The sequence below is a fragment of the Protopterus annectens genome, chromosome 8.part0 (assembly GCF_019279795.1).
Source record: "Protopterus annectens isolate FY-2018-M chromosome 8.part0, PAN1.0, whole genome shotgun sequence".
NCBI classification, from domain to species: Eukaryota; Metazoa; Chordata; order Ceratodontiformes; family Protopteridae; genus Protopterus; species Protopterus annectens.
The window spans coordinates 269,771,347-269,798,455 of NC_056741.1; the positions used below are offsets into that span (position 1 = coordinate 269,771,347).

The 27,109-nt window shown below is 38.9% G+C and overlaps 1 protein-coding gene across 2 annotated transcripts in view; it reads left to right on the forward strand.

The window, feature by feature from the left end:
* MYBPH (myosin binding protein H) overlaps positions 1 to 27,109 on the forward strand; it is a 257,185-nt gene that overhangs the window by 157,396 nt on the left and 72,680 nt on the right. For both annotated transcript variants that reach the window (XM_044079758.1, XR_006365820.1), the window contains exon 8: positions 11,034 to 11,170. In XM_044079758.1, coding sequence (XP_043935693.1) covers positions 11,034 to 11,170 — 137 coding nt within the window. The remainder of the gene's footprint in view (positions 1 to 11,033; positions 11,171 to 27,109) is intronic.

Consider the following 27,109-nt stretch of genomic DNA (forward strand, 5'->3'; position numbering starts at 1 on the left):
TGTACAAGTTCATGGCCACTAACTCATTTCAGTGACATTTACCAGTAAATGGGCACTAACTCATTTCAGTGATATGTAACAGTACATGGGCACTAACTCATTTAGTGTGACATGTACAGGTACGTGGGCACTAACTGATTTCAATGTGACATCTACCAGTACAAGGGAAATAACTCATTTCAGTGATGTGTGCCAGTACCTGGGCAATAACTCATTTCAGTGTGACATGTACCAGTGAATGGGCACTAACTCATTTCAGTGTGACATGCACCAGTACATGGCAATTAACTCATTTCAGTGTGACATGTAGCAGTACATGGGCACTAACTCATTTCAGTGACATGTACCAGAACATGCTCACTAACTCATTTCAGTGTGGTATGTACCAGTACATGGGCACTAACTCATTTTAGTGTGACATGTACCAGTAGATGCACACTAACTCATTTCAGTGACATGTTCCAGTACATGGGCACTAACTCATTTCAGTGACATGTACCAGTACATAGGCACTAACTCATTTCAGTGTGACATGTACCAGTACATGGGCACTAACTCATTTCAGTGTGACTTTTACAAGTACATGGGCAATAACACATTTCAGTGTGACATGTACCAGTACATGGGCACTAACTCATTTTAGTGTGACATGTACCAGAAGATGCACACTAACTCATTTAAGTGACATGTACAGTACATGGGCACTAACTCATTTCAATGACATGTACCAGTACATGGGCACTAACTCATTTCAGTGTGACATGTAGCAGTACATGGGCACTAACTCATTTCAGTGACATGTACCAGTACATGGGCAATAAGTCATTTCAGTGACATGTACCAGTACATAGGCAATAACTCATTTCAATGTGACATGTACCAGTACATGGGCACTAACTAATTTCAGTGTGACTTATACAAGTACATGGGCATTAACTCATTTCATTGTGACATGTAGCAGTACATGGGCACTAACTCATTTTGGTGACATGTAAAGTACATGGGCACTAACACATTTCATGACATGTACCAGTACATGGGCAATAACTCATTTCATTGTGACATGTACCAGTGCATGGACACTAACTAATTTCAGTGTGTGACATGTACCAGTACATGGACACTAACTCATTTGGGTGACATGTACCAGTACATGGGCAATAACTCATTTCAGTTTCATGTACCTGTACATGGGCACTAACTCATTTCGGTGAAATGTACCAGTACATGAGCATTAACTCATTTCAGTGTGACATGTGCCAGTACATGGCCCCCAACTCATTTCAGTGACATATAGCAGTAAATGAGCGCTAACTCATTTTTTGTAACATGTAGCAATACCAGGGCACTTACGTGTTTCAATAACATGTAACAGTACATGGGCAATAACTCATTTCAGTGTGGCATGTAACAGTACATGGGCAATAACTCATTTCAGTGATTTGTACCAGTACCTGGGCACAAACTCAATTCAGTGTGACATGTACCAGTACATGGGCGCTAACTCATTTCAGTGTGACATGTACCAGTACATGGGCACTAACTGTTTCAGTTACATGTACCAGTACAGGGGCACTAACTTATTTCAGTGTGGCATGTACCAGTGCATATGCACTAACTCATTTAATGTGACATGAAGCAATAAATCAGCACTAACTCATTCGGTGACATGTAGCAGTACATGGGCACTAAGTCATTTCAGTGTGATATGTACCGGTACATGGATACTAACTCATTTCAGTGACATGTACCAGTACATGGGCACTAACTCATTTCAGTGACATGTATCAGTACATGGGCACTAACTCATTTCAGTGTGCCATGTAGCAAAAACGGGCACTAACTCATTTCAGTGACATGTACAGTACATGGGCACTAACTCATTTCAGTGTGACATGTACCAGTACATTGGCACTAACTCATTTTGGTGACATGTACCAGTACATGGGCAATAACTCATTTCATTGTGACATGTACCAGTACATGAACACTAACTCATTTCAGTGACATGTACAGTACATGGGCACTAACTCATTTCAGTGTTACATGTACCAGTACCTGGGCACAAACTCAATTCAGTGTGACATGTACCAGTACATGGGTGCTAACTCATTTCAGTGTGAAATGCACCAGTACATGGCCATTAACTCATTTCAGTGTGACATCTACCAGTACATGGACACTAACTATTTCAGTTACATGTACCAGTACATGGGCACTGACTTATTTCAGTGTGGCATGTACCAGTGCATGGGCACTAACTCATTTCATGTGACATGAAGCAATACATCAGCACTAACCCATTCAGTGACATGTAGCAGTACATGGGCACTAAGTCATTTCAGTGTGATATGTGCCGGTACATGGACACTAACTCATTTCAGTTACATGTACCAGTACATGGGCACTAACTCATTTCTGTGACATGTATCAGTACATGGGCACTAACTCGTTTCAGTGTGCCATGTACCAGAAATGGGCACTAACTCATTTCAGTGACATGTACAGTATATGGGCACTAACTCATCTCAGTGTGACATGTACCAGTACATTGGCACTAACTCATTTCAGTGACATGTACCAGTACATGGGCAATAACTAATTTCAGTGACATGTATCAGTACATGGGCACTAACTCATTTCAGTGTGCCATGTACCAGTGAATGGGCACTAACTCATTTTAGTGACATGTACAGTACATGGGCACTAACTCATTTCAGTGTGACATGTACCAGTACATGGCTCATTTAAGTGATATGTACAGTAGATTGGCACTAACTCATTTCAGTGACATGTATCAGTACATGGGCACTAATTCATTTCGGTGTGACATGTAGCAGTACATGGGCACTAACTCATTTCAGTGACATGTACCAGTACATGGGCAATAACTCATTTCAATGACATGTACCAGTGCATAGGCAATAACTCATTTCAATGTGACATGTACCAGTACATGGACAGTAACTCATTTCAGTGTGACATGTAGCAGTACATGGGCACTAACTCATTTTGGTGACATGTAAAGTACATGGGCACTAACTAATTTCATGGCATGTACCAGTACACAGGCAATAACTCATTTCATTGTGTCATGTACCAGTACATGGACACTAACTCATTTCAGTGGCATGTACCTGTACATGGACACTAACTCATTTTGGTGACATGTGCCAGTACAAGGGCATTAACTCATTTCAGTGTGACTTGTACCAGTACATGGGCACTAACTCATTTCAGTGTGACATGTGCCAGTACATGGGCATTAACTCATTTTATGCAACATAGTACATGGCCCCCAACTCATTTCAGTAACATATAGCAGTACATGAGTGCTAACTCATTTTTTGTAACATGTAGCAATACCAGGGCACTTACGTGTTTCAATAACATGTACCAGTACATGGGCACTAACTTATTTCAGTGTGGCATGTAACAGTACATGGGCAATAACACATTTCAGTGATGTGTACCAGTACCTGGGCACAAACTCAATTCAGTGTGATATGTACCAGTACATGGGCGCTAACTCATTTCAGTGTGACATGTACCAGTACATGGGCACTAACTGTTTCAGTTACATGTACCAGTACAGGGGCACTAACTTATTTCAGTGTGGCATGTACCAGTGCATATGCACTAACTCATTTAATGTGACATGAAGCAATAAATCAGCACTAACTCATTCGGTGACATGTAGCAGTACATGGGCACTAAGTCATTTCAGTGTGATATGTACCGGTACATGGATACTAACTCATTTCAGTGACATGTACCAGTACATGGGCACTAACTCATTTCAGTGACATGTATCAGTACATGGGCACTAACTCATTTCAGTGTGCCATGTAGCAGAAATGGGCACTAACTAATTTCAGTGACATGAACAGTAAATGGGCACTAACTCATTTCAGTGTGACATGTACCAGTACATTGGCACTAACTCATTTTGGTGACATGTACCAGTACATGGGCAATAACTCATTTCATTGTGACATGTACCAGTACATGAACACTAACTCATTTCAGTGACATGTACCAGTACATGGGCACTAACTCTTTTCAGTGACATGTGCAGTACATGGGCACTAACTCATTTCAGTGTTACATGTACCAGTACATGGGCACTAACTCATTTCAGTGTGGCATGTAACAGTATATGGGCAATAACTCATTTTAGTGACGTGTACCAGTACCTGGGCACAAACTCAATTCAGTGTGACATGTACCAGTACATGGCCATTAACTCATTTCAGTGTGACATGTACCAGTACATGGCCATTAACTCATTTCAGTGTGACATGTACCAGTACATGGGCACTAACTATTTCAGTTACATGTACCAGTATATGGGCACTGACTTATTTCAGTGTGGCATGTACCAGTGCATGGGCACTAACTCATTTCATGTGACATGAAGCAATACATCAGCACTAACTCATTCAGTGACATGTAGCAGTACATGGGCACTAAGTCATTTCAGCGTGATATGTGCCGGTACATGGACACTAACTCATTTCAGTTACATGTACCAGTACATGGGCACTAACTCATTTCTGTGACATGTATCAATACATGGGCACTAACTCATTTCAGTGTGCCATGTACCAGAAATGGGCACTAACTCATTTCAGTGACATGTACAGTACATGGGCACTAACTCATTTCAGTGTGACATGTACCAGTACATTGGCACTAACTCATTTCAGTGACATGTACCAGTACATGGGCACTAACTCATTTCAGTGACATGTATCAGTACATGGGCACTAACTCATTTCAGTGTGCCATGTACCAGTGAATGGGCACTAACTCATTTTAGTGACATGTACAGTACATGGGCACTAACTCATTTCAGTGTGACATGTACCAGTACATGGGCACTAACTCATTTCAGTGATATGTACAGTAGATTGGCACTAACTCATTTCAGTGACATGTACAGTACATGGGCACTAACTCATTTCAGTGTGACATGTAGCAGTACATGGGCACTAACTCATTTCAGTGACATGTACCAGTACATGGGCAATAACTCATTTCAATGACATGTACCAGTACATAGGCAATAACTCATTTCAATGTGACATGTACCAGTACATGGACAGTAACTCATTTCAGTGTGACATGTAGCAGTACCTGGGCACTAACTCATTTTGGTGACATGTAAAATACATGGGCACTAACTAATTTCATGGCATGTACCAGTACATAGGCAATAACTCATTTCATTGTGACATGTACCAGTACATGGACACTAACTCATTTCAGTGACATGTACCTGTACATGGACACTAACTCATTTTGGTGACATGTACCAGTACAAGGGCATTAACTCATTTCAGTGTGACATGTACCAGTACATGGGCACTAACTCATTTCAGTGTGACATGTGCCAGTACATGGGCATTAACTCATTTTATGCAACATAGTACATGGCCCCCAACTCATTTCAGTGACATATAGCAGTACACGAGTGCTAACTCATTTTATGTAACATGTAGCAGTACCAGGGCACTTACGCGTTTCAATGGCATGTGCCAGTACATGGGCACTAACTTATTTCAGTGTGGCATGTACCAGTCCATGGGCACTAACTAATTTCATGTGACATGTAGCAATACATCGGCACTAACTCATTCAGTGACATGTAGCAGTACATGGTCACTAAGTCATTTCAGTGTGTGACATGTACCAGTACATTGGCACTAACTCATTTTGGTGGCATGTACCAGTACATGGGCAACAACTCATTTCATTGTGACATGTACCAGTACATGGACACTAACTCATTTCAGTGACATGTACCAGAACATGGTCACTAACTCATTTCAGTGTGACATGTACCAGTACATGGGCACTAACTCATTTCAGTGACATGTCCCAGTACATGGGCACTAACTCATTTCAATGACATGTACCAGTACATCGGCACTAACTCATTTCAATGTGACATGTACCGGTACATGGGCAATAACTAATTTCAGTGACATGTACCAGTAAATGGGCAATAATTCATTTCAGTGTGACATGTACCAGTACATGGGTACTAACTTATTTCACTGTAATATGCTCCAGTAAATGGCCATTAACTCATTTCATGTGACATGTAGCAGTACATGGGCATTAAATCATTCAGAAACATGTAGCAGCACATGAGCACTAAGTGATTTCAATGTGGCATGTACCAGTGCATGGGCACTAACTCATTTCAGTGTGACATGTACCAGTACATGGGCACTAACTGATTTCAGTGTGACATGTACCAGTACATGGGCACTAACTCATTTCAGTGTGACTTGTACAAGTACATTAACACTAACTCATTTCATTGTCACATGTAGTAGTACATGGGCACTAACTAATTTTGGTGACATATACCTCTACAATGGCACTAAATCATTTCGGTGACATGTACCAGTACATGGGCAATAACACATTTCAGTGTGACATGTTCCAGTACATGGGCACTAACTCATTTCAGTGACATGTATCAGTACATGGGCACTAACTCATTTCAGTGACATGTACCAGTACATGGGCACTAACTCATTTCTGTGTGACATGTACCAATACATAGGCACTAACTCATTTTAGTGACATGTACAAGTACATGGACACTAACTCATTTCAGTGGCATGTACCAGTACATGGGCACTAACTAATTCCAATGAAATGTACCAGTACCTGGCACTAACTGACATGCAGCAGTACATGGGCACTAACTCTTTTCATTGTAGCATGTACCAGTGCATGTGTAGTAACTCATTTCAGTGACATGTACCAGTACATGGGCACTAACTCATTTCAGTCACATGTACCAGTATATAAGCACTAACTCATTTCAGTGTGATATGTACTAGTACATGGGCACTTATTCATTTATAGGAGGTATCTCGTTGAAGTCTTGTTTTTTCAGTAAAGCATCCATTTAGAATCCAAAAAATAGAGCATTACACCAGCTGCATGACAAAGATGGATGGAGCTCTTTCTGCCATCTAGGTGTCCCAAGTAAAATTAATGAAAAAATACCTGAGAAGTAAGCTGTAGGGATAGGGAGTGAGTGGTATTTCTGCTGAGTTTCCTGTCCTGGGAGTGCAGTGGAAATTTCTGCTTAGGGCTAAGTAACATCTCATCTGTTTCAATGTGTAGAAGTGGATACATTGTAAAGAAATAGGAGTCAAAGAAAATTAAAAGAATTGGATAACTAAATAGTTTTGATAATTTTAGCAAATTTAAACTATGTATATATCACACAGAAACCAAAAGCAGGCTATCCTTTCTTCTAGGTGAAGTTTGACTATGACATCACCTGTCATCTTTAGGTGAGGTTCCACACATTTTCACTGTGTGATTGTTTTAACCTCAAGCCCAGGGTTGAACTGGTAGATTATCATGACTGCAGTGGTACTGTAAAATAAGTGTTCTGAGAATCTGGTTTCATCTGATACTTATCCAGTGAGGATATACCCCAACATTTTTTCTTCTGACATTGTCCTGTCACTGTCCTCCTGATTGCCCACTTCAGGTATTCTTAATACCTCCAGGTATGTTTCCTGTTGTACTGCCATGAGGAAATCTCTCACCCACTGACACCTCACAGGGTTGCTGTCCCCCCACTGCAGTGCTTTGCATATATCTGCACTGAATCTTAACTGTCAACTTACCATCCCATTTTTTCAGCCTTTCCTCAGACTCTTCCCTCCCTACTTATCCTCCTCTGTTGCCCCTAACTTTCTGTTAAAATAAAAAAGACTGATCCTGTTCTCTGTTCCCTCAGATATGTCCAGAATTAATACAGCAGAGAGTAAAGAACACAGGACAGACCTCCAGTAGTTATTTATATATTTTAGTTTCTGTTATTGTCTCTCTAATCACAGCTAACTATACATTACCATTTAACCAAGCAGTGTTCCAATTCCTCAGTCTTGAATTTTCTTTCAGCCACTTTAGTTTTCCTTGCATCCAAGTATTAGAGCCCAAGTCAAAATCCTTTGTGAAGCCCGAATATAAACCATTCATTGAAGCTTATTCTTTATCCCCATGCACAAAGGGGGTGGCTGTCTCATTCTTCATTGCACAACACTTTATTTCAGTACTGTATGACAAAATATGCCAGATCAAGTGTGGATTCATAGTTTCATAGTATAGTACTAGGCTATCTGCCATGGGGCATTTGTAAGCCTAGCCATAGTGATGTGGCTTTTGTCACCCCATGAAATGGTACAAAAATGTACAGAATAAATTTAGAATACTGTGCCTCTGTCTAGTAGTGACACAATGAAGGTCCCCTTATATAATAGAATTAGTTTACTGTGCCCCTGTCTAGCAGTGACACAGATGTGACCCCTGGGGTAAACTTACGATCTCCCATCCACTCATCAAGATTTCTCTTGAAGAGAGTCAATGAGGGGCTCTACCTAATACGAACTGGGATCTTGTTCCAAAGCATGGGAAGCCTCTGGGTTATGAATCTATCCCTCCAGCATGTCCTATTCATACTTGTGCCGAGGTTTATGTCTTTAGCTCTCATGGTCCTGATGGATTTGGATTTTTTGAAGTGGAACATGTCCATCAGATCCTGATTGGACATGGCCTTGTACGTCAGGCAGAGATCACCTCTGAGCAGGCGGTATGCTACTGAATAGAGCTGAAGTTTCTTTAGTCTGGCAGAATAAGACATATGTTGGAGACCCTTGATCCTCTTGGTGAGGTACTTTTGTGGTCTCAACAGCTGTTGCAAATGCCGGGTGAGGTACATACCAAATGGGGCATTGTACTCAATCATGAGTCTGATGAGGGAGGAATATAGGGGTACAATGACATCCTTGGATCTGGATGTGAATCCCTTCATGATGAGGTGTGCAAGGTAGAATGTTTTTCTAACCACTTTGGCAACGTGGGTGTCAAATGAGAGGTCGCTGTCGACTTGGGTCCCTAGGTCTCTGATTACTTTTTTCGTACTCAGTGGGTTGCTATGTGATAATTTGTGGGTACTTTGTTTTTCCCAAAGGGGATGACTATACATTTTTTGGCATTTAGTTTAAGGCCGTGACTCCGGCACCAGTTGTCCATTTCTGTGAGGCCTTTTTGTAGGATGTGTGTGTCTGCTGGTGTATCGACTATGGCGCCTAGTTTGCAGTCATCTGCGAACTTTGTCAGCCACAGCCCTCCCATGTTTGCTTTAACATCTGAGAAATAAATGCCGAACAAGAGGGGTCCCAGGACAGATCCCTGTGGGACACCACTTGTGACTGGCTTTGAGTCTGACATTGCTCCAGCGATTTTAACTTTATGGGTTCTGTCCTTTAGCCAGTTTGCAACCCATCTAGTGACATAAGAGTTTACTTTTAAGCTGTTGAGCTTATCTATGATGCCTGAGTGGGGTATTGTGTCGAAGGCCTTAGCCAAGTCCAGGTATGCTGTATGGACTGCTTTGCCCTCATCAATGGCTCTAGTGACTGTTTCAAAAAGTCAACCAGGTTTAAAAGGCAGGATCTGCCCTTTACAAAGCCGAACTGGGTGGGGTCAAGTGTCTGTAGGTCCCCTATGTCTCTGTTTATGAGTTCCATAATGATTCTTTCCATAGCTTTGCAGACCAGGCTGGTTAAGCTTATGGGGCGTAGTTTCAGGGTCTGTAGAGGCACCCCTTGTGGAGTGGGACCACTGTTGCTGTACGCCAGTGTTCAGGTACATATACCGAAGTAAGGCTAAGGTTAAATAGCATTTTTATGTGTGGGTTTAGCTCCTCTTGGAGTTCACGTAACACGCAACCCGGGATACCATCAGGTCCCATTGATGCTGTGTTTTTTGCTTTGTTTAGGGTGGTTCTCACTTGAACATCTGAGATGACCGGGAGATTACATTCAGCTGGGATACGTATTTCTTCTTTTGGGGGTGAGGGAGGGGAGAAATTTGCACTGAACCTGTCAGCCAGAATATTGGCAATATCTGTGGGTTCAGTGTATTTTTTGTTGTTGTGAACCAACTCTGAGCATATCTGAGGGTTTCTGCCCAGGTTTCTAACATAGCTGAAGAAGGCTTTGTGGTTATCTTAGTGTCCTTAGTGATTTTTCTCTCAAAGTTGGCCTTGGATGTTTTTATGAGAGAACGTAGTTTTCTGCTAATGTCGATCAGAGATGTCTTCCCTTCATGGGATTTTGCTCTGACGTGCAGTAGCTTCCTTTTTTTGTTATACAATTTGTTTATGGCTGAGGTCCACCAGACAGGACGCTTACCTGGCCTGAATTCCAGCTGACTTAGCAATTCCATTGAGAAGCAGATAAAGAATGTTCTAAAGAAACTCAGCTTATTAATGTCAATCTAGTTAACTTTCTTACAACTTGTGGTCTGAGTATATTCTCAGAGAGGTGTCTTATAATGCTTGTCTTGAGATTTTAATATTGTCCCACAGACACAAACAAATCTATAACTTCTCACTTGTTGTTATGGGACGTGAGCATTATTTATTCATGTTTATTTAAGAAGTTTACTAATGTTTATTTATAAAGTTATGCTTTCTACCCATTTTACTAACCTTGAGCTCCTGTATGCAAGCCAGAGCAAAAGACAACATAAATTGTTTAAAAATTTTCAGTTACAAGTCTCATCAGAGTTTACTTCCTTGTCATATATTTGATGTGATCTTGCACTGGACACTTTCTTCCTATATGATATCAGCATGGAATTAAAGACAGTGCATAGAGGTGTGTCCCATGTCCATGCATAAGTTACACTGACCCATTTTAAGCACATGTTACATTAGCCATTTGTGGTGTTTAGCACAGACAAATTATAGCTTAATTAATTTGACAGAGATGAAACCGCTGATTCTGGTTGTGATCCACAGTAAGTAGTCAGTGGTTTATGGGAAATGATAGAGGGTCTGAGAAGCACTGCCATAGTGTTAACACTTACAACAGCCTTGTTGAGAGCCTAACAGATTGTAGTTTCTTTATTATAGTCTACAATATACATCTTGATTGTTTTCCATAAATGTAAGGAAATTATTTCTTCATTGTTTGTCCTTACAGGTTTAGTCTACAAACCACCAGAGTACTCAGAGCCAAACTTCTCTGAGCCACCTAAGTTCACACAGCCTCTGAGTGACAGGACTGCTACAATGGGATACACAACAAAGCTCATGTGCTCCGTCAGGGGCAACCCAAAGGTAAGTAGTGTAAGAACTTAAATGCAAAGTACAGATTATAGCCACATGGGGAAACGTGTAGATATTTGTTGTATCTTCAGTAAATGCTATTGTGCATCATATATAATACACAATATAAAAGTATGTTATCATGAAGAAATATTAATGTAAACATTTGTTTAAAGCTTTCTGCATGTTTTATGTGTTCCAGTGTTGCTTTACTACACTGTAACTGCATTTTGTTGCATATACAATCAGCTCCTTAATAGTCTTGTGGTCTGTTCATAAAATGATTTTATTCTAGTCTAGATGAAATGGAGGTTGTTATTTTCATTAAAACTTTACTTTGGCTCTTTTCATCGTTCAAATGGGCAGGACTGCTAGGAGAACAATTTTTTTAGTTAAAGCTATGCATTCTGATGAATGCCTTTATGTTATTCGATGTCTGCATTAATACTGTAATGACTAACCCATAAAACTTAATTGTGTTATCTTTTTTTGTAGAAACAGAGGAACTGAAGTGAATAATAACCCCCACTGGTTCCAATGTCATGTCATTTGCTGGAAATATTTTATTACAGTACAGTAGTATATACTAACATGTAAAACAAACTGCAGACAAATCTTTACTAATCTGATCTAAAAAATGAAAAAAGGGCAAAGGAAATTGCCTACCCCTAACAAATTTAAAATTTATGTGCACTGCAGTCACTGAGAGTCATTGACAAATGTGTCATAGTCCAAAATCTATTTGTTTTTCATGGACTTTTACAGCAGCACACCCATGTCTTCAAATGTCATTTGCTGGTATTTTTCATAGGTTCATAGGTAGATGCTGAGCTATTGGCCCTGAGGCCTATATAAGCCTAGCTAAAAGGTTCCTTGGCTTTTGCCACCCAAGAAAATTATTTTCCTGTGCCCCTGTCAAGCAGTCCCGCAGAAGTGATCCCCAGGGTGAATTTTTTATTCCCCACCCAGTAGTCAAGATTTTTCTTAAAGAGCGCCAGTGAGGAGCTTTGCTTGACATGAATGGGTAGTTTGTTCCAGAGTATGGGCAGTCTCTGGGACAGGAATCTATCCCTCCAGCATGTTCTGTTAATTGTGGTGACAAGGTTTAGGTCCCTAGAGCATTTAGTTCAGAGAGAATGGGATTTCTTTAAGTGTAGCATGTCCAGCAGCTCTGGGTTTGACATAGCTTTGTAATGTTAGGCAGCCATCACCTCTGAGTAGGCGATATGCGACAGAGTAGAGCTGGAGTTTTTTGAGACGGTCTATGTATGGCATCTGTTTGTGGCTGGTAATCCTCTTAGTGAGGTATTTATGTGGCCTTTCCAGTTGTTGTAGGTGTCTTGTGAGATACATGCCCAATGGGGCATTGTACTCTATAATGGGTCTGATGAGGGATGAGTAGAGAGGAACAATGGCCTCCTTTTTTCTAGAGGAGAACCCTTTTGTGATGAGGTGTGCCATGTAGAAGGATTTCCTGACTGCTGTGGCAATGTGGTTATCAAAGGAAAGACTACTGTCCAGCTGTGTCCCGGGATCTCTTATCACACTTTCAGTGTTTAGTAAGCTACTGGCTATGTGGTAGTTCATGGGTACCATGTTTTTCCCAAAGGGGATGACAATGCACTTCTTGGCATTTATCTCAAGGCCATGACTTTGACACCAAGCATCTGTCTCTGTGAGGCCCTTCTGTAGAATGTCTACATCATTAGGTGATTCTATTATGGCTCCCAGTTTGCAGTCATCTGCAAACTTTGTTAGCCAAAGACCTTCAGTGTTGGCCTGCACTTAAGAGAAGTAGATGCTGAACAGGAGAAGACCCAGGACCGAACCCTGTAGTACTCCACTCGTCACTAGTCTGAAGTCGGACTTGGAGTCGGCTACTTTTACTGTGTGGGTTTTGTCAGCGAGCCAGTTGGCCACCCATCTTGTGACATAGGGATTTATGCCCAGTTTAGTGAGTTTATCTATAATTCCAGAGTAGGGTATGGTATCAAAAGCCTTGGCAAGATCAGGATAGCCTGTGTGCACTACCTTGCCCTCATCTACATCTCAAGTGACTGCTTCAAAGAAGTCAATCAGGTTTAGTAGACATGATCTACCTTTTACAAACCCAAACTGAGTAGAGTCCAGGGTTTGGAGGTTACCTATGTCTTTGTTTATAAGCTCTAAGATGATGCCTTCCATGGCCTTGCAGACCAGGCTCATCAGGCTAATGTTTCTGGGGTCCATGGTGGTACCCCCTTTGTGGAATGGGATAACCATTTCTGTGCACCATTCAGTAGGCACATAGCTTGAGGTGAGGCTATGATTCAACATGGTACTTAGGTGGGGTGCCAGTTTGTTCTGTAGTTTCTGCAGTACACAGCCTGGGATGTTGTCTGGCCCCATGGATGCTGTGTTCTTGGTTTTGGAGAGTGCAGTCTTTACTTGTTCCTCCGTGATTACAGGGGCTTTGTATTCTTCTGGTATTAAAATGGGCCCTTTGGAGGGTAAGAGGGGGGGTAAAGTTAGCACTGAACCTATCTTCCAGGATGTTGACAATATCAGTTGGTTCTGTATATTTAGTGCCATTGTGCTGTAGCTCAGAGCAGATCTGAGTGTTGCTATTGAGATTCTTGACATAGCTGTAGAATGCTTTGTCTTTGGATTCAGTGGTGATTTTATTTTCATAACTGGCTTTGGAGGATTTTATGAGGGAGATTTTTATCTTGCTGAGGCTGACCAGGGAGTTCCTCCAATCTTGGGATTTTACTCTTTTTTGCAACAGTTTCTTCCTTCTGTTGTAGAGTTTGTTTATGCAGGGTCCACCAGATTGGCTTCCTTTTTTTGGTGGGTAGCGTCTTGGTTCTGTTGAGGATGGCACGATCCATGCACTTGTGTATGTGCTTATACAGTGCACTTGTGTAAGATTCAGCAGTCGTACCTCTATTTTCCATCTGCATGGGTGTCGTGAAGTTTGCCACTTCTGTCTTAAGAAGCATGAAGTTGGCTTTGGAGTAGTTTTTGATGGTGGTTTCCTTAATGGGGGGTGGGATATGGATGTCTAGGGTGATTAGCTTGTGGTCGGATCTGACCAGTGAGGAGTTGACCTCTGGTGTGGAACACTGGTTACCCATATTGGTAATGACCAGGTCCAGGATATTGCTGCCCCTAGTGGGGGTGTGGACAAGCTGATCCAAGGCATTGGAATTTATGAATTCCAGAAAACGTTGAGCGAATGAGTTGGTACATGAGTAGTTTTTCCAGTTGATGGTGGGGTAGTTGAAATCACCCATAATTGAGGTATTGGGTTGTACCTTAATATTTTCCAGTATCTTAAGAAATGAAGAGTGGGAATCCTGGGGCATGGCGGGGGATCTGTAACAAGCTACAACCTGGAGTGAAGTCTTGCCCAGTGTTAGTTGCACTTGGATAATTTCGGATGCATTACGTTGAGCAACTAGCCTGGAGGTGTGGATATCCTTAATGAATATGGACACGCCTCCGCCTTTAGTGTTTCGGTCCAGGTTAGGTGGCCGAAAGGTGTGGTATGAATTATAGCCTGGTAATGCAGGGATGCTCTCTGGAGCCTGCTTTAAAGAAATTATGCTGTACTTTATTAGATAGGATCAATGACATTTTAATGTTCCCAGACAGTGGTTGTATCCCTTCTTGACAAAAGATTTAGTAACAACTGGGTGTAAGCACCCTCTCCAGACACACATACTCTTATATATAACCTGAAGCCATGATTGAATGCATACAGATATAGCAAAGTGGTGAATTTTCTGTTTTAGATATCAGTTAACACATGCTGAGACAAATTTTGACTGTCATATGGATCAGGTTCTCTGACAGAGAGAAAGAGGGATGTTATCACCCTGCAAGCACAAAACAGCAAACATCAATAACTTACCTCAACTAATAAAAATAAAATAAAACAATAATGCCACAAAAAAGAGGTGCATATGTTATTGCAAGGCTATTGATTTGTGAGAATCTTAAGATGCCTAGCCTTACATTCCCATGGCAGTTTTTAGCCCTTATCTTTTGTGTATAAATAACCCAGAGACTGCCTCAACAAGGATATGTTAGGACATTTCCCAGTAAATTAAAAGTACACCTCATGCACTGATGCAAACTATCGCATCAAAATAAAATTAAAACTTCATTAAACAAAGACCTCTGGCAAAGAAGTATACATTTTTGGTGCTTTCATGTTATATATCAAGATTTCTTCAGAAAAATTATTAATATCCCATTTTGAAAAAGGAAAAAAACATATCACTATATTAAACATTCAAATATGCAAGAATAGTTTAAAATGCTAAATCATGAATAAAAGCATGTTATTTTATTTTATTTTACTCTACGAATTTGTTGACTGAGTAAGCCCACTAGGCACCAATCCTTTTTTTCAGTGGTGACAAGTACTGTCTGGTCAAGTGACTTGCTCCGAGTCACACAGTAAGCAAATGAAGGTTGACTTCATGAAACAGCTCATCAACAGATCAGAACTTAATCTTCTTTGCCAACTGGCAAACTAGATACTTAAAATTCTTCATTCCTTACGAATTCTAGATGTAAACACATGCATATTTATTACCTGTAAATATGTACAAATCTGGCCTCATTTTTTTTCTTGCTTCACTTGATATGTCATAGGTGGAATATATACTGAAAATTGTTACATTTGTATGTAAGTATTTCAAATAAATTTAAATAAATGAACAAGCACATGAATTTGTCTAGTTCCGACCTCACCACCATGGGTGTTGAGGAAAAAAAAAACAGAGAAACTAGTGGTCTTAAAACTTCACTGATGAGCTCAGTGACAATAATTTCCATATATCATGAAACCCAGGTAGTGTTCCAAGCAACAAACCTTTATCCATCACAGACACGTGATCCTCAGTTGTTACTGATGCTGTTTTTAATTTCAAATAAAGTCAGTACTTTACCAGTTTATTATAAATGGCTGTGCCTTTGTTTGGAGCTTTTCTCAACCGGCCTCCACTAAACGTGGCTCTTCAGAAACCAGTCAGATTATCCTGGTTTACAAAAGTACATAGATATTAATAAATACCTAAATAAATAAATAAACCAAATGGCAAAAATGATGACCCTGTGGAAGACAAAGCTGCTCTAAACTGGAGACTATTTCTATTCTTATAAATCTTTGGGCTACTAAAAAGCCTAACCCAGGATGTTCCAATAGGAAAACGTTATACAATTTTTGATCAATATCTCTCATAAGAAGTAGCCCCTACAAGGTAAATAATCTTTCTAATTGCTGAAAAACTGGCATTTGCATAACTGAATAATCACAGTATTTTACCTTTGTATATGTCTCACTCCACGATCGCATTGCACACCCCTTTACCATCTTTCATACTACATAAGTTATACTCCATTTATTAATTTCTCCAAATATTTTGAGTTTTTAATATTGTGACAACAATTGGTCCCAATCCTAAGTCAGGGTATAAGCAGACCTCAAAAAATTAGTATTGCTTAAGGTTTTGATGTGTGCCAAGTGTGCTCTTCTCAACCTCAACAGTACACATATAATTGCCTCCTTCTTCACAGAGTATGAAATTACATTTATCAGTTTCTACTTGCATATCCTGGGATTTTATGACTTCCGACTCTCAGTATACAGGGCAAGATCACTATCAGGTGAAACTATTTCAGTGATTAATGAAACTTTTGAATGTTTTTCTTTGACTGCTGTATCTGGTTTTCTTGTCTCTAATTTCACAACTGTTGGTATTGGATGATCCCATGGGATCATCACTTTATTAATTTCAGTAATTCTTTTTGGTTCATATTTCCAATATGTCACAGCTACCTGTATATTTTAGTGTTTACGCAATGCCTGATACGACAGTCTTGACACATTTCTGTACATTTTAGTATATAGACCCTCAGCCATGAGTAAATCACACACTGCAAAAAGATTGCCAGATGTTTCTAATTATGTACTACACAACCCACATTTGTCTGTATCTACAACTTTATATATATATTTCATAAACCAAAGTGCACATACCCTGCTATCTTAACACAGAAGCTTGTTTTTAGTGGTGGAATCTAAAAAAATTTTCCTCAGCACTGCTGTTATGATTAGATGTTTCACCCAACACAAATGCATGTATTAAGTAACCACATAATGCATGCCTTATTATATGCTTCTACGACTGCAAAGTTGGACTGTTATAAATAATAACTAAATTATTTCAATATTTAGTCCATGTTAGCCTTCAATCATAGCTTAGATAAATGCATGAGAACCCTAAATATATCCCATGAGGCCCTCCTTTAAAAGGTTGTTATAGTCTGAGGATGGTTATTGGCAAAATGCACATGGCCTTTGGTCAGATATCCTTGTTTATTCCTAATTCCTTTGAAACATTTGTATAACACTAAACAGAAGAGAAAATTAACATTTGTGTGTGGATTTACATTAAAATCTAATAATGTAGTATAGTCTGAACTTAATAGCTCTGTATTGCATTGCACAGCAGAGGTGTAATGGAATCCATTATTTATTTTCCCAAGTCAAGTCTGACTTTTGACTTAACATGTGGGTTGCATTGCACATGGAATTTTTCAAGTCAATGTTTACTTTGGCTCACTAAGATATGAGTCACCAAATTACAGTTTACAAAGAACGATTCCTCAACAATACTGTCTTCCCAAGGAAACATTAATTGCATCAGGTTTGCTCTGTAGAGTCAGAGTCCTCATCTGACATTAGGACTGTAGTATTTCAATAGTTATTCAACTGACAGATCACCAGATACTTAGAGATAAGCTGGCTGCCACAATTGCCTCTTCAGGTAGTCACTTAATTATAAATTTATTTTTTTTTTTTTTATTTAACATTTGTTAACCAGGAATGTCCGACTGGACAAAAACAAAATCCATAAACAAAATCGCCACTAATTCCAAGGACAAACACAAAGCATTCTATAGCTATGTCAAGAATCTCGATGGCAACACCAAGATCTGCTCTGAGTTACAGCACAAAGGCAAGAAAATTACAGAACCAACTGATATTGCCAACATCCTGGCAGATAGGTTCAGTGCTAACTTTACCCTCTTCTCACCCCCTAAAGGGCCCATATCTATACAGGAAAAATGCAGAGTCCCTGTAATCACAGCTACACAGGTAAAAGCTGCACTCTCTAAAGCCAAAAACACAGCATCCATGGGACCGGACAACATCCCAGGCTGCATTTTACACAAACTTCAGAACGAACTGGCTCCCCACTTAAGCACCATGTTCAATAATAGCCTCACACCAGGCTTTGTGCCCACTGAATGGAGCACAGCAACAGTTATACCACTCCACAAAGGGGGAGCCACCACTGATCCCGGGAACTATCGACCTATTAGCTTGAAGAGCCTGGTCTGCAAGGCCATGGAAGGTATTATCATGGAACTCATAAACAAAGACATTGGTAACCTCCAAACTCTGGATCCCACCCAGTTCGGATTTGTGAAATGCAGATCATGCCTCCAGAACCTGATCGACTTCTTTGAGGCAGTCACCAAAGCTGTAGATGAGGGTAAGGTGGTTCACAAAGCCTATCTTGACCTTGCCAAGGCTTTCGACACCATCCCCCATTCTGGAATTATAGCTAAACTCACTAAACTAGGTATAAATCCCTACATCACAAGATGGCTGGCCAACTGGCTCACTGACAGAACCCACACTGTAAAAGTTGCAGACTCCAAATCTGACCTCAAAGCAGTGACAAGTGGAGTACCACAGGGTTCGAGTACCACAAGGTTCTGTCCTGGGACCTCTCCTGTTTGGTATCTACTTCTCTGAAGTACAGGCTAACGCAGAAGGCTTCTGGCTAACAAAGTTCGCAGATGACTGCAAACTAGGAGCCATAGTCAAGTCCCCAAATGATGTGGACATCCTACAGAAGGGCCTCGCTGAGACAGATGCCTGGTGTCAGAGCCATGGCCTCAAGCTCAATGCCAAAAAGTGCAGTGTCATCCCCTTTGGTAAAAACTCTGTACCCATGAACTACCACATAGGCAGCAATCTACTTAACACTGAATGTGTGATAAGAGACCTTGGGACCCAGATGGACAGTAGTCTCTCCTTTGATAGTCACATCGCCACAGTAGTCAGGAAGCCCTTCTATGTGGCATACTTCATCATAAAAGTGTTCTCATCCAGGAAAAAAGAGGTCATTGTTCCCCTCTACTCGACACTCATTAGACCCATTACCCATTACCCATTCCCCTTTTGGAATGTACCTCACAAGACATCTGCAGCAGCTGGAAAGGCCACAGAAGTACCTCACAAAGAGGATTACTGGCCTCAAACAAATGCCCTATGCTGACCGCCTCAAAAAACTCCAGCTTTACTCCGTAGCATATCGCCTACTCCGAGGTGATCTCTCCCTAACATATAAAGCTATGTCAAACCCAGAGCTGTCGGACATGCCACACCTAAAGAAATCCCAATCCCTCTGAGCTACACGCTCTAGGGACCTAAACCTTGTCATCACAATAAACAGGACATGCTGGAGGGATAGATTCCTGTCCCAGAGACTTCTCATACTCTGGAACAGGCTACCCATCTATGTCAAGCAAAGTTCTTCATTAGCACTCTTCAAGAAAAATCTTGATGAGTGGGTGGGAAATAGGAAATACACCCCGGGGATCACTTCTGTGTCTCTGCTCGACAGTGGCACAGGAAAATAACTTTCTTGGGTGGCGTAAGCCAGGGAACCTTGTTGGCTAGGCTTACGTAGGCCCTTGGGTCGATAGCCTAGTATCTACCTATGAACCTATGAACCTATGGACGCAAGTCCTTTTTCAGCGGACGCCCATGGAGAAAAGCTCCACATTAAAATACAACAAATAATACATACAACAAGTACAGTAGATCAATATAGCAAATGTACAATAGAATATAATTATCACAGTAAGACATAAGTAGAACTATAGAATGTAGGACACAGTGTAATTAGAAACATTATACTAAATTGTGATACAAGGTAAGAGTAAAATTCTACAGTATAGGACACTTAGTGTAATTAGAAATATACTACTAAACTGTAATTCAAGGTATTATTTATGTCATACAGTTTGTGTATGACTATTAAGAGAGACTCTCATCTAAATTCAGCTTAGGAAAACATACTGGATTAATCAGGAGCTCTACTTGGACATATCAAGTGTTTGGTTAGGTGGGTTTTTAGTAAAGTTTTAAATTGCAGTGGATTTGAGGTAGATATTATATTGGAATACAGAAGAAAGTGAGATATATTTTTGTCTGGTGAAAACCTAAGCCCCAAAGGCCTCTTCAGATGAAATAGTTGTTTTACCCAATACTCATAAAAGCATAGCCTGCTTTGCTGATAAGGGTTTCAGTTATCATCTCCACATCTTTCTGGTGGAAATTGTGTAGTTACCTAAATATTACATCTTGGACTCCCTACTGACCACAGATTCTGTGATCTGCTGGTTCTACAAAATCACTATATCCTTTTCATCGACTTGCACAAGCTCAGAGGTGTTCACATTTTAGTGGGAGGTGGAGTATAAGTGGTGTTCCACTGCATGGGGGTGTAGGGTAAAGCCTCTCCCAAAACAAAAGGTTATAGGATAGGATTTTTGACACAGGCAAAGTACATCTATATGCAGTCCACTTTGCAGTTTCTGATTTACAGAAATGACCTTTGCAAGCCAGACTGTATTTCATCACTGATTTCATAAGACAATTGTTGGTGCATTACCCATTAGTGATGTCATCATCCTAGCTCCATTTTGTATCCTATGAACCTAATAATATATGACTGAGGGCTCATATTTATTCGTAATCAGCTGCATCAAAATCCATAAACACTCCCCCTAAGATGCAATTTTTCTGGCATTTAATTGCCAAATCATGAGTCTTCTTTCATAATTGGCTTAACTCGTTTCACCTTTCTTTGTGCTGTTCACAGATATGCTACTCTAGAAGATCATTTTCAACTTGAGATACCCTATTCCTATCCTACATGACGTTTTAAATTCAAAATCTGTATACACTGTGTGCTTTTATAGATTGACTCAAGTATAAGTACAGTTCAAAGCAATGCAGTCTGAAATACTAAATAAGTGTTTAAAAGTGCACAGAAAGAAGCCATTAAGTGCAAAACTGATGCCTTTATATTCCCCCAATTTAAATACTTCTAATACATAAACACCGACTAGGTATATTATGGGTGGCTAGCCCTGCCTCAGCTGTTCTTCCACACCACACACTTAAACCTATGGCCAATTTAGAGTGTCGAATCCACCTTCTGCATGTCTTTGGAGTTTGGGAGGAAATAGAAGCACCCAGGGGGAAACCCACACGAACAAAGGAAGGACATGCAGATTCCACACTGAAGGCACCCTAGGTGATAATTGAACCAGAGAATGTCTTCCTGTGATGTGACAATGCTGCCCTCTTTGCCAATGATTACACAACCATGATCAACATAAAATAAAAAGTTCACTGCTTTAATCAACTGAAAAAAACATTGACTATGGCACTGATTGACAAAAATAAATATAGCAAAATAAGCACGCTTTACAGGCATTCAGTAAAGCATATTTTGATGAAAACAAGGCTACCATGTATATGTGTGTGATTAGCCAAACCAGAAAAAACAGCCAAGGGTAAACCAAGCATTATCTACAGCAAGATATAGATTGTTACTGTTATATAGTGATGTTATTCAAAAATAAATAAATACATAAATAAATACATTACTGATAGTTTTAAATAATGGCATTGGATCTCCTTTCCTGCCCCTTCTCTTCTTGCTAAATGGTTTACTAGATAACACCTAACATGTAAGTCATGTAAAATTGCCGATGTTTTCATGGTCCATTCATTTAAGTGTACTTGCTTCCACTTTTTTTTTTTTTTAAGGGAGTCATAAATGTTCACATAACCTACTGTTCATGTCAGGATGCTGGGAGACTTTTGATGGCCCATGAGTCAGTGACAATACATTTTTTAAAATTTTTGTATAGTATTTTTCTTTCTGGACAATGAATTTGTGTGTGTGTGAATGTGTGCATGTGTGTGTCTGTCTATGTGTCAGTATGGAAATGTTAGTTGGAAAGCTGACCAAAACAGGATTGTGTAGAGTGAACAAGGTCACATGCAGCTGTGACCTTCATACCTCTGTAGCTCAACTCTTCTTACTCTGGTGACATGTTATCTGCACACAATTATCTACCAGAATTTTTTGCAATTTCATTTTTTTTTTTTTATTTTGGAAAAGATTGTAAAGTCCCTGATGGTGGTGACTGGAAAACTTACTTAGAGGCATATGAACTTTCCTGGCAGATTAAATTTAATGCAACAGTGTTTCCAGGATCAAATGACTCAGTTTCCATTGGCAGTCTATGTTTCCAAGTTCCAAACAGACTCGGTTTTTGGCAGTAATGGCTATACAGAACTGGTAAACATGTTTGACTGTCATGGACTTGAGCTGATTCAATTCATTATTAAATTTAATAGTTCATAGATTAAGACTTTGATGAAATCATTGTATTGAACAATAACATTACCAGTGATCTTTTATTCGAACATATGTATATATATATATATATATATATATATATATATATATATATATATATATATATATATATATATATCTAGGACATATACTCGAATAACCAAATAACCGAACTTGAATCTCGTGCGCAAAGAACACCGAAATCGGAAACAACCGAAAACACAAGTAAGCGAATATGAGATTACCGAAATGAACAGAACGGCAAATAGGTGCAGCAGAGGTTACGGATTGGATTAAGGTAAGTGTGCGATAGGGACTTTAGGGTTAGGGAGCGTGCATAGTGTGTGTGCGATAGGGAATTTAGGGTTAGGGAGTGGGTAAAGTGTGTGTGCGATAGAGACTTTAGGGTTAGGGAGAGGGTAAGGTGTGTGTGCGATAGGGACTTTAGGGTTAGGAAGAGGGTAAGGTGTGTGTGCGATAGGGACTTTAGGGTTAGGGAGTGGCTAAGGTGTGTGTGTGGTAGTCACAGATTTTAGATTTAGGGTTGGGTTAAGGTAAGTGGATAGGTTGTAGTGTATGTATGGTTTAGTGGAGGGTTAGTCGTAGGGTTATATTAAGTGTATGTGTTTGGTGTATTTATTTTTGGAGTGTTTGTGTTGTGTGTGTGTTACCTGTACGTAATTGCCGTTCTGTTGTTTTCGGTGTTCTAATATTCGGTTGCCTGTGTTTTTGAGTGTTTCCATTTTCATTGTTCTGTGTGCATGATTTTGACTTTCGGTGATTTGATAAGTTGAGTATATGTCCTAGACCCATATATATATATATATATATATATATATATATATATATATATATATATATGTATATATATATATATATATATATATATATATATATATATATCTATCTATATATAAATATATATATATATATATATCTATCTATATATAAATATATAGATAGATATATATAAATATATATATATATATATATATATATATATATATATATATATATAGATATATATAGATATATATATATATATATATATATATATATAGTTTCACTTCAGCATGTTGAGTTACTGAAAACTTGAACTTCATATGGTCGAGACCATATGATTGAGTTTTCAGAAACTCGGAATTGTGAAGTGTTAAAAAAATAAGACTTAAATTTAGTTTAATATAAGTTTTTTTGCAGGGGGCAAGTCCCCTTGCACCCTCCCCACTTCAATATAACATCTCCGTGATGGCACTTTAGCGAGGAAACAGGAAATCTCCCATTCTGTGCTTCTGCATACAGTGCATAATAGGAGATTTCCCTTTTCCCCACTGTAGAGCAATCTTGGAGTTGGTATATTTAAGTAGGGGGTAGGGGTGCAGGGGGCCCCTGCAGAAATGATGTGCTTGACTTTTGTTTTTTATTTCAGTTCTGAATTTCGAGTTTCTGAAAACTTGATCATATGGTCCCGACTAGTTCTAGAACTCAACATTCTGAAGTGAAACCATATATCTATATATATATATATATATATATATATATATATATATATATGCATGCTAATATATTTAATAAGGTCGAACAGCAAGTGAATACTAACATTAAGAGGAAACAGAAAAAATTAACTAGGGATGAAAATAATTAAGCCCAGGATAAGGTATACCCTGTACCTAACCAGGATAGAAATCTGGAACAGGTGGACTCTCACAAGATTAATTGTAGACAGGAGAAGGGTTATACTGGGTCTCATTGTTTAGACAATCACAGGTCAGTATTGAATTAGGATAATGACACTTCTAATGAGGAATATGACTAAAGTTTTCCACCTTTGAGGAGGTCAGAGAGAATTAACAACGCAAAGAATAACAATGTTAAGAGGGGTACCAGATTTACACCCCCTGAAGAAGTTTTTCTAGGCCATTTCAAAGACCCCAACAGGAGCGAGAACTAGGCCAGAAGAAGTGGGAGAGGTAGAAACAAATAGCAACATTAGATAGTGGACTGTTGGATTACCCCCAGTTGATAATAACTTTGTGGTAACTCAGGAGTATATTATTAATTCATTTATAGGTTTTAATATTTATAGTTATACTGATTTGGGTATTTCCATTTGGCACTTTAAATTATTTATCAAAGGATTTATATTTGTTCCCACTTCCCCAGTGAACCTCACTGATACCCTAATTAAACTTAAACTTTGCACCCAAAGTTAAGCTTACAAGTGGACATTAATTCTTCCTTCCAAGTTCCCTCATTATATACTGGTATGTTTACGAAACGAAGTTTAAACAACTCTCCACTTAACCCCACTCTAGCCATTTTTCAGAGAATATTGAATGAGACATTTATAAGTTAAATGACTCGGAAAGTTTTTTGATCATAATCTCCCCAAGGAATAAAGGACAATGCTTACTAAATTCAGATCTAATATTAGCCTAAGGATTATGAAACCTGACAAGGGAGGGGAGATTGTTATTGTTAACAAATAGATTATACTAATCAGATTTCTATCTTGTTAAATGATGATAATAATTATGTGACTGTATTGAGAAATGAAATTAATATCACATATAGAAAGGCTGACTTGTTTTAGAAGACGCATTATACCAGGGTGCCATTTCCCTAGACATATTTAACTTTTAAGCAATACTAGTCCTAACATCCCTATAGTATTTGGTATCTCTAAGGTTCATAAGGATATTATTTCATCCCCTACAGATTAATTGTTTTAGCACATAATTCTAAAATGCATACTTTAGCTGCATTTGTTGATTCTGTTTTAAAGGAGGCTATTAATTCTGTTAATGTTATACCTGCGGACTCCTGGGACTTTCCACAAAAATTCATCCTCATTTTTTTTTCTCAGGATGTAGTTTCCCACTATAGATGTAGCTAACCTTTTTTACTGGTATACCACATCAGACTGGCCTCCACTTATTTCAGAATGCTATTACAAAACTTACCAAACTTGATGAGAGGATGTTCATTTTTATAGTAGAAGTTACGGATCTCATACTGACAAACAACTTTATTTATTTTGAAGGGGAATATTTTCAGCAGATTAGAGGTGTCATGATGGGAGTCAGTTGTGCCCCCACTTATGTTAATCTGGTCATGTATAGCTGGGAGAAGAAAGTTTTCTTTGAATCTAAATGTAAACAAAATTGTTTTTTTGTACCTACATTACTATGATGACATTTTCATCCTTTGGAAACAGCTCAAGAAGAATGCAGATAAATGTGTTTTCAATGTGTATATATATATATATATATATATATATATATATATATATATATATATATATATATATATATATATATATATATATATCTATATATATATACATAGATAAACACCACCTCTTTTTAAAGGATAAAATATAGTGTGAACTATCTAGATATGTTTATATACAAAGAACACCAAAGAGGCTGCTTTATTTCTAAAATTTTTAGAACACCAACCTTTTCAAAAAGTTATCTTGATTTTAACAGCTGTCATCCTACTTTCTGTAAGAAACACATTTTTAAGGGTCACTTAGTTAGGGCAGCCATGATGTGTTCTGAATATGATATTTTTTGACGGAGGCAGAGAAGATTTTTATGATGTTTAAAGATAGGAATTACCTTTTTTTCTTATTAAATCAGGTATTTAAAGAGGTGGCCAAATGATGGGGTACTAGATACTTAACCTTCTCAGGACGTGACTGTGACACCCCTCTATAGGTCCATTAAACAAGGAGCCTCAATCCTCACCACTGGCAACAGTGAGAGACGTACACAATGGGAGGATGACAAGTACACACACAGTAAAGTGCAATTTCCCTTAAGAGCACACAGCGATCAAATATCAGCCGCAAAGATAGGTTTAAATATATTTAGTAATAAATAATAAAAGAATAAGACAATACTCAGAAAACAAACACGGTTACTTCAAAGTTCAGAATCACAGGCAATATTTTAAAACAACATTGCAGGACAGTCTCAAATAAATACAGAAAACATCTAAACTAATCTTTACTATATTCCTGTTTATATCTAAAAGAGATACTATGCCATAGTTACTTACTATAAGCAAATGCAGATGTTGATGATAAGTGGATGTTTCCAGATCAAAGACAAAATACAAAAATGCCCAGTCTCTCTCTGAGAGAGTTCTTAAATCAATATCAAATATTACTGCTGGGTTAGCTTGGATGACTTTGCTGTTTGTCACCTGACTTCAGTTCCAAGGCTAAACAGATATTAACAGAATTTAACATCACTGTGTGAGAAATACACATCTCTCAGATATTTGCAGCTCTTGGAAGTTGTAAAACAATAAAATGATTTTACATTTGAAACCTAGTAATTATTCTCTCCAAGACGATGCAAAAAACTTCTAGCTCTAGACATTGTGTCTGCTACACTGAAATTGAGAGATAACCTAATTGTAGAACAACTTT